We start from the raw sequence: 9,739 nt of genomic DNA, 5'->3' as shown, positions 1-9,739 counted from the left end.
GAGTTTGGTAAGGACTTAATAAAATGCAGAGACAAGTTTTGAGGGTGGCAGGCATGGATTTGTGCACATTGTGGGCAAGCTCTAAAAGTAACCTTTATATCCTCGCCTTGGACAAGAAATCAAAAAATGTGGTATACAGTGAAACTAAGACAGGCAAAACTGAGCGCAGCTTCTTTCCATTGAAATTTAATTTTTCATGCAGGGGATCCACTGGCACAGCTAAACATAAAGGCCATGTCACCTGTGTCATCAGCGTCACTCTCTATCACCATCACTGGGCTCTCTGTGCAAGTGCAGTTTTGCACTGTGTGGCGTCTTAAAGGGGCAGGCGCAAATCAGCTGTTGGTATGCAGCCTCTCCACTCCAGCGGCGGCAGCAGCCAATCCACAGCAGGGGGCGTGACCTGCCCGTTCCCTGTCACTGAGCCTGGCCAGCCCATGTCTCTACCCATAGATCCGGTGGAGACATATTGCAATAGTATCGCAGCCTCAAGCTGAGTGCCTTAGATAATGTACATCTCTTCAGAACTGCCAAACCTCACCTGGGCAACAAGGGTTTCGTTCATGTGTGCAGATGTTTATGGTTTTGAACCTGTCTGTTAATCACTGCCTTTCTTGACCTGTATAATGTTGCATGAACTCTCTAGCTATACTATCTGCAAGCAATCCGCAGTCGCTATTAGAAACTACCCGGGGGACATATATCAAAGTCAGTCCCCCATTTAAGTTGGCTTTAAGGAGAAAAATAGTTAAATCCTTCAAACATCACCCCTGATTTATCTTTGAGCCCATTCTAACAGTGACTCCATGGGGTTCACAATCCCCTCCAGAGGTCAGAGCAGAACACTCATCCTTGAATACAAAGAAAGGCACGAATGTGTACATCACCAAACCTCATCTGTGGCATGACAGATTTAAAGGGCCCTGTAAGCTTCCTACATGCCCTCCTCCCATGAAATATGGCTCTGATGTCAGAGAAGGTTGAGTCATACGACTGTTGAACCCTGAGAGTTTTGTTACATGAGGACATCATTTCATATGCCGTCCAACATTGTTACTAGTACCTTATTCGGTGCAGCGCCACTCAGATCAGTAAAACAATTAGTACATTCCTACATTTAGTTGGTACTTTTAATGTGGGACATGACTGGCCACAACAACGCACTCCTGCCGTGCCAGTTCCGGGCAGTGCATCACTAGTTATCTTTAAACTTTCCGGCCCAGGTAAGGTGTTCCTGCTTTTTCAGCTCCTTGCTCTACATTCCCAAGGCTACAATATGGTGTCAATATTAAAAATATTACAATCATATACTGACCCCAGAGCAATGCTGATTTGCATGGTACCGTATTTTTCGCTCTATAAAGGCCCCCTGCACACGGGCGGAAATTCCACGGTGGGATTTCCCGCAGAATTTCCGCCCGTGGAAGCTGCCATAGGATTGTGTTAAAAAACGCTATCCTAGCAGACGGCCGCGATGTGAAATCACACATGGAAACAAATCGCGACATGTTCTATTTCTGTGCGAGTCTCGCAGAGGCCAACCCGGTCGTCTGCAGGCAGCCTAAGACGCACCGGACAATAAGATGCACCCCTCTTTTAGAGCGGGAAAATAGGGAAAACATATTTTGAACTCACCCAGGGACAGTGCAAGCGATAGTGCTGGACGAAGGAGCATAAAAAGCAGCAGAGGTCTGAAAAACCGGAGCTCTGTGTCACAGCGGCGCCTGTGTGCGGCAGGAGGAAGGGAAGAAGCCATTTGGTGGAGGCGGGGAGCGGCAGCAGTACCTGCCGGCGCTCACCACCAATCGGCGGTACGTACAGGCGGCAGTGGGGAGGAGAGAAAACTGCTAACTGATCACACGTTTGTTCGTGTGATTGTAAATTTAACGTGCGATTACGCTAACTAGATTGCGGCTGCGCATTGAACTCGCAATTGGGCAAAAAAAATGGCGACTGTAATGAATTTCGGCACATTTGCTCTATAAGACGCAGCAACTTTTTTCTTTCAGCTTTGAGGGAAAAAAGTGTATTTTATATAGCGAAAAATACGGTATATCAGTGATGCTTTCTGGTATTCACACACAAAGCATGCAGTGCCGCACGGAGCTCCGTCTACATTACAGCTGACCTCTGGCATACAGAATGCCAACTGTCATGTGTTCCTCTTCCTCAAGGAGTGTTTATCCATTACTGAACTGAAGGTCTCACCAGGTAAACAGGGTACCAGAGCATTGCTTTTGTTACAGAGTGACTATCTTGATGTACTCTTAAGATGGTAATTCTTATTCTTCTCATTGTCCAAAGAGTTACTGAAGTCAAGCAAACAAAGAGCAGTGCGGTAACAATTCAGAGCCGTGGACCTTGGATGGATGGTATGACATCTAAGGCATTCATCTAGTATTCCCCAGGCCGTATAAACAAGCCCTCCAGGTAGCCATGAACAGAGGATGGAAGCAGAGCTGAGGAATTACGTTTTTATTTTGTCTCGGTACTGCTGCAATGATGTGGAGGTATAAGAGCCGTGCAGTCATGTGCAATCAGTCTACATGTACAGCTCGATGGGACATTCACTCCATTACAGAGAGATCTTGAGCCCGAAATGCCCTATCTGTTTCTTCAACACACTGGTAAACTTGTATGGCACTATCAGTTAGGAGAAGTATTGCCTAGAAGGTATCTTACTGGTCCAAGTATTAACGGAAAGGGGGAACTTAAAAAAATAAATCAAGCAAAGATGTAACATTCCTCACAGTGGCCATTTTAGCCCTTCGGTAGGCCATTCTTCTTAGGCTAATACAATGATAGATCAAGCCTTCCAGAACAAAAGCCACGTATACCGGCTAATTCAACCAAGAGGTACTAGAGTGCAGATGTGTCGCCATGACATGGCGCCCGCAGTCTTGGCTTTCCAGGGACACTTTAATCATGTCTAATTCAATGCACAATACTATACTTGGAGTGGTCCAAACACGGAGCTAAGGTCATCTACTAAGTATCTGTTGAAATGTTGGCAGACCTGCTGGTAGATCTGATTGTATCAAATGTCCAACATCAAACAGAATAGATCATGTTAGATTCATTTTGAAACATTAGACCAACTTACAGAACTGGGTCCGATGAAAGTCCATCTATACCAATGTGAGGGCAGTTTAAGTCGTTCATAAACACAGATTTGGCCATAAAACAGACCAATATCCATCTAAACTGCTGCGTGTAAACGGTCAGCAGGTATTCATGTGTAAGACAATGTATTTGACCTTAAAACCTGCCTGAAAATGATTATTATGACTGACGGGTACCGATGATTAATACTCCATGATTGTACCGATGGCAACAGGAGGATTTGATCCCACAAAGAAGGCGAAAGCCACGATTGAAGTAAAACCTGTTCCAATCGGGATAAAAAAAAGCAATCTGTGTGTAAATAAGCCTTTCTGACAACCATCCAGATATTTTGATCAGAGGCCAAAAACTATATTTTACATCACCTTTCAGCGGGTCGTACACGGAACGCCATGGAACTAAGCGTTACAGTACATTTTCCCTATGGAGCAGTATTTTATAAAAAAGTGTTTACAAACATTTTCCATGGAGGATCATCCATTGCGGAACATGTAGATTTCACAATCGTCTGGGAGAAAAACACTGGGAAAATGTATCAAAACTGGTGGGAATGTGTAACAGCTCCCCATAGCAAACTCCAGGGCAGGTCACAATGCTGCTATTGTGGAGTACGGCTACTGGAGTCCTGAGAGATTTCAGGACTAAGTGCTATTTTATGAAGGGAGTGCTCATGGGACAGCAGCTTTTACCTGCATGATAATGGCATGATCTGAAACTACAGAAAAGAAAAAAGCTCCATCAGATGGAGGGAAATCTTGGCCCTTTGACCAGAAGTCAAAGTTTTACAACTTCAGAAGACAGGGAGGTCCTCTCTGATTCTCTACACCTTCTAGGCGTCTAGCCTTCATAAATATCAGAAAAGGCCAACTTGGGAGAAGTAGATTAAAGGAAATTCAATGACAAATTAAAATTCAAAAGTTACAGACTCGAATATGTGGGAAGAATCTAGTTCCCTAAACTTTTTGATCTGTGCTTAAAACATTTCCCGGATCTTGACAAGACATCGGCTTCTCCTCTTTGTGAATTCTCTGATGGTCAACAAAAAGGGATTTCCTGGAGAAACACTTCCCACATTCCAAACATGAAAACTGCTTCTTTTTTGTGTGAGTTCTCTTGTGATCAACAAGAACAGATTTCTTAGAAAAACATTTTCCACATTCCAAACATGAAAATGGCTTTTCCCCTGTATGACTTCTCTGATGTTCCACAAGATCTAATTTCCTATTAAATCCTCTTCCACACTCCAAACATGAAAAACGCTTTGATGCTGTGTGAATTTTCTGATGGTCAACAAAAACTGATTTCTTAGAGAAACATTTTCCACATTCCAAACATGAAAATGGCTTCTCCCCTGTGTGAATTCTCTGATGCTCAGCAAGAACTGATTTCCGGGTAAAACATTTACCACAATCCAAACATGAAAAGGGTTTCTCCCCTGTGTGGGTTTTCTGATGGTCAACAAGACCAGACTTCTGGGTAAAACATTTCCCACATTCTGAACATGAAAACGGCTTCTCTCCTCTGTGAATTTTTTGATGCTCAACAAGACCCCACTTCTGGTTAAAACCTTTCCCACATTCCAGACAGTTATATGGCTTCTCGCCTGTGTGAAGTACCTGGTGTTCAACAAGAGACGATTTCCTGTTAAAACTTTTTCCACACTCCAAACATGAAAACGGCTTCCCTGTGTGAGTTCTCTGATGATCAACAAGGCTTGATTTTTTCGTAAATCGTTTTCCACAATCCAAACATGAAAACGGCTTCTCCCCTGTGTGCATTTTCTGATGGTCAACAAGACCCGATTTCTGGGTATAACACTTCCCACACTCAGAACAGGAAAATAGCTTCTCCCCTGTGTGTATTCTTTGATGTTTAACAAGATCAGATTTGAGAGTAAAACATCTCCCACATTCCACACATGAAAACGGCTTCTCCCCTGTGTGAATTTTTTCATGTTTAGCAAGATCTTGTTTCTGGGTAAAAGATTTTCCACATTCAGTACATGAAAATGGCCTTTCTCCTGTATGAATTCTGTGATGTCTAACAAGATCCGATTTATGGATAAAACATTTTTCACATTTTGAACATGAAAACGGCCTCTCCCCTGTGTGAATTTTCTGATGTTCAATGAGACATGACTTCTGGGTGAAACATTTGCTACATTTTGAACATGAAAATGGTTTTTCCCCAGTGTGAGTTTTTTGATGCCCAAGTAGTCCTGACTTCTGGCTAAAACATTTCCCACACAGTGAACATGAAAATGGCTTCTCCCCCGTGTGTGTTCTCTGGTGCTGAATTAAATTTGATTTCCTGGCAAAGCCTTTCCCACAGTCCTGACATGAAAACGGCTTCTCCCCTGAGTGAATCTCTTGATGTTTAACTAGATCTAATTTTTCTGCAAACCATTTCCCACATTCTAAGCATGGAAATTGATTTACTCCTGTAGAATTCGGTGGGATAGGATTATCATCTTCTTCATCATTGGGGGATAAAAAAAGGTTTTTGCTGTGGCCATCTGTGGAAAGAGAGACTTGGTTATTTTCTGCTTGGGTAAGACTAAGTTAATAGATTACATTCATGCTATTAGGCTCATCCACACTCACTGAAGGGAATATAAAATTCTGACTAAAGACTAGAAGATCCAAAGATCTCCAGGTCAGAACGCAAAGGGTTACGGCGCCAACAGGAAACAGATTGCCACCCACGACATCTTTTGCGGTGAATCAGTGATGTTCTGGCGTTGGCATGAGGCAGTGTTGGAGCGCTGCCACCCATTTTCTATCAGAGTTGCAGTCCTTTATATCATGTTCAGCCAATGTATGGATAGGTTTTCTGCTTTCTCCTAAACATCAGGCACACGTTTTTGGTATAAGCTATCCAGTGGGGTGTTAAAAAACCCATTAGGATCCTAAGAGCAGTTAATGGCTAAGTTAGCGTGCCTAAACATAAGGCATTAAGAGCTCTGCACACTTTTGGGGGACCGTTTGTTCTTCATGTATATGCATGTATTGCACGGCTTGTCTCCTGCAGCTTCTACTATCACTGTATATAGACTCTGCAGTCTAAGTCCCAACAAGAGATCCGGCAGTGAAGCTGGACTGATGGCTTGGTCTCGCTCTGCCCTCCTGAATGTTCCTATCAGATCATTTATGACCATAACAAGTTTAATCTTCGTTGAAGTCATAAATTGGCTGATAAAACGTACCGGAGAGGAGAGGCGGGCGCTGAAAACTAAGCTGGCAGATTTCCTATAGAGACCTAAGGGCCATTTACACGGGACGATTATTGCGCAAAATGTGTTCAATCGAACATGAGCAATAATTGTCACATCTCACTGCAGACACATCATTTGCTATCAGTTTACTTTTCGCTTGTCGCTGTCAAGCAGCATAAAACCATGGCTGGATCGCTGGCTTCTCGCTGCATGTAAACGCTCCCCACTCCCTGTGTACATAGACTGTGAAGCGTATAAAGTCAACGACTGTGAGTGGTGATCTGCCTGTCTGAACGCTCTACGTGAGCGCTGACAACCCTAGGGGTGACGTCCGTGCCCTGCAGTCATTTAGCGGACAGTCATCCTGTGTAAGCCCAGCATTAGACTGCAGTATCTACATACCGTGGTATCTAGATGCTGTAGAAGACACGCTGTTTCAGTCAAGCCCCATCGCAAAAATAATTGGCAGAATTATCAAAAAATACATGCATTTAAGCTTTAAAAAAAATCTGCCCCCTAAAAGTGTTCACAGCCTTTAAGTTCTTCCCTTCTAGAACTCTCTGTGTAAAGTAACCTGGTCCATTGTCTCTCGGACTCTCCGATGGACCCCTCACAAGCCAGTCTTCATTCCCCTTACATTGTAATGACGGTGGACCACCATCTACTCGGCCATATATCGGATCCTTCGCCCTTCAATCTCACAGCACTCTTTGATGTCCTTCTACATCATGCTTTGTAGGAAGGAAAGCCCGCTGGTCAAAGATAAGACCGATTATATATAGAAGCTGTGTAGATGACTCCATATATCCATATACTGACTACAAACATCACGCTGCTGCATACAATGGCCAAAAACAAATGGCCCCGACAGCTGCGGGACCCAACTTGGGCCGCTTTCACATGGACATATTTGTACAGCAAAACCAGGAGGGGTCCGAAACACAGAAGAGACGCGAACCTCTCCAATTACATGTTTCTCCCTGTAGCTCCATTCCTGGTTTTGGCTTACAAATACAAAGTAATGACCAAAATGCTGCCGCCTGAATGAGGTCTTAGGGTGTTCTTTTCCTCCTGGTTCTACTTTGCTTTCTTGTAGTCTCTCTTGGCTCCGCCCCCCTCCCCGCAGCCTATAGGCTGCCTCTGCTGATATATCTTCCCCATATGGCAAATCCTTTTGTTCTGAAACTGAGCTTCCGTTTCCATCCTTTCTTACAGACACCCTAAACTTCCATCCTCCTGATGTATCAGCTCGTCTGTCCTGTCTTCCTCACAGTCAGTCCCAAACCCAGAGAACATCTCTCAAATCCCTTCTTACCCACAGTGACTGCTAAGGACTAACCTGGGCCATAACCAGCCGCCATCTTCACCACTAGACCTCATTAAAAACTGGTAGTGGGTTATAATAAACTGGCTCTGCTCCATTACATCTGGAAGCAGCAGCCATGTTCATTCACACATGCAGCTTTGATGCAGTTTTCTGAGCCAAAGCCAGTAGTGGATCCAGAAGAAGAAACAATGACTTACACCATGCTTCTCCTGTTGTTTCTATCCACTCCTGTCTGGCTAAAACACCTAACAGTCTGGTCAGAACAGCCGGTTGGGGACAATTCATGGATACGACCATCCAGCTCCTCCCATCCCAATAATGCGCCCCCCTCTGGTAACGGGGTGAAATCTCTTCTCTGTGTAGTAGAGGCGTTTAGTGGTCAACCAGCTCTACAAGCGGAAGAAGAGGTCACTACACACAAGGAGCCTCCGAGAGCCTCTTATAGGCCAAGGGGGGAACCACTTTTAGGGCCTCTGGTGACCGTCCATCTCATCATGCCAATTGATAATTTGTTACAATGTATGAGTTAAGATAAAATGCATTAGCTCAGGGTCCATGGAGTTTAGATATGTAGGATACATGGTTGGTTTAAAAGGGTTATCTGGACTTTAAGGTTGAAGATCTGTCCACAGGATCGTCCATCAGTATTAGATTGGTGGAGTCTGACTGTTGGAACCCCCACCAATCAGTTGTTTGAAGGGGCTGCTGCATTACCACGCACTAGTCCATACTAGCAATAGCTGGCCATACCTGATATTACAATTCACTACCACGTCAGCCTCACATGTGTCCGCCCCTCTCTTCCATCTAGAATTGGTGGTTGAACTATAATCACTTGATAGCTTACCTATACCAATAAATACAGGGACTTCTTCTTCCTCCTCTTTACACTGCTGTTCCCCCATTAAATACATCTCCTCCTCTTCTTCTTCATCGACAACTTCAACTTTAATATCAAGCAGATCTTCATCCTGATTCAGTGAATAAAAGAAATAAAGTAGGAGTCAGATAACAACTGGGGAGGTCTAAAGGGGTTAATCTACACGCAACGATTCGCTCAAAAGATGTCTATAAACCAAGACTGACCAAGAGGCCGACACAGATCTGTAAATCATGGTGAGGCTCCATGTACCTGGTCATCCTCTGAAGCACTGAGCTCTTCATGGGGACCTTCCTGGAGAGGACTGGAACTGCTTTCTGGGGGATTTATATTCCAGGATCCATCTGTAAGAACAAAAGACGTTATGATCTGTGGCCAGCCGTTTGTAGACCAGTATTCTACAGACTCGTGGTCGAGGCAATGCTAGTAAGACGACAGATATATGCAACTCTTGCAAGGCCATATTCAGGCAGCCAAGAGCGAGCTGCGCCGAGTGTTTCAGGTGTGACTAACGCACATTACAAGACCATAGGCCCGAGTGTAACACTGCTCATGAATGAACTGATTCAAATGAATGGGTTCATCTTCTATGTGAGTTTTGTCTGTCTCGGACACAGACACAGCTCGCATGTGAATGTCGCCCGTGTGAATACGGACTAACGAGCATCTGCTGCTTAGACAAGCCTCATCTGGTACATACACAACAGACACGGCTATTCTAGCTGGAAACCAAAGGTTCATGGAAGACAATATCTGCATTCAAGAAAAGGTCTAGGACGAGTTGTATGGCCCCAAGTCACCGGCGTATGGACATGCCATTGACGGGTCTTCCACATCGTGATGAACCACGGACTTCTGTCACTTTTCCTGTAAGTCTGTTTGACCTTTAGCTCTGGGAGTAATGATGCTACTCACAGGAAGGTGTTGATTTCGACAACATTGTATATTGTAAAGGGGCATTGGTGGTTGGCTAAGACAGCATATAGGAGATACACCAAGGAAGGGCCAAGTATGAGCCATGTGTTCTACAGATGTCCACAACCCCTCCAACACCTCTTCTTTCTCTACACCCTTGTCTATCACAGCTAGGCTTCCTCTTCTGTATGAATTGTATCCTGTTTACACTTAACCCCTTTAATGATACAGTTATCCTTAAATAATCCAAAAACTAATTAATTCCTGGTGCATTAATGAC

General features: G+C 44.2%; 1 protein-coding gene across 4 annotated transcripts in view; it reads right to left on the bottom strand.

The window, feature by feature from the left end:
* Nucleotides 1-2,460: 2,460 nt before the first annotated feature.
* LOC136588323 (zinc finger protein 271-like) overlaps nucleotides 2,461-9,739 on the bottom strand; it is a 43,750-nt gene continuing 36,471 nt past the window's right edge. For all 4 annotated transcript variants that reach the window (XM_066587440.1, XM_066587442.1, XM_066587444.1 and 1 more), the window contains 3 exons: nucleotides 8,797-8,888; nucleotides 8,512-8,635; nucleotides 2,461-5,638 (listed from right to left, as the gene is read on the bottom strand). In XM_066587440.1, coding sequence (XP_066443537.1) covers nucleotides 4,077-5,638; nucleotides 8,512-8,635; nucleotides 8,797-8,888 — 1,778 coding nt within the window. In that variant the 3' untranslated portion in view covers nucleotides 2,461-4,076. The remainder of the gene's footprint in view (nucleotides 5,639-8,511; nucleotides 8,636-8,796; nucleotides 8,889-9,739) is intronic.

This window comes from Eleutherodactylus coqui, chromosome 13 (assembly GCF_035609145.1).
Source record: "Eleutherodactylus coqui strain aEleCoq1 chromosome 13, aEleCoq1.hap1, whole genome shotgun sequence".
In the NCBI taxonomy this organism is placed as follows: Eukaryota; Metazoa; Chordata; class Amphibia; order Anura; family Eleutherodactylidae; genus Eleutherodactylus; species Eleutherodactylus coqui.
This window is presented reverse-complemented; position numbering and strand designations above follow the sequence as displayed.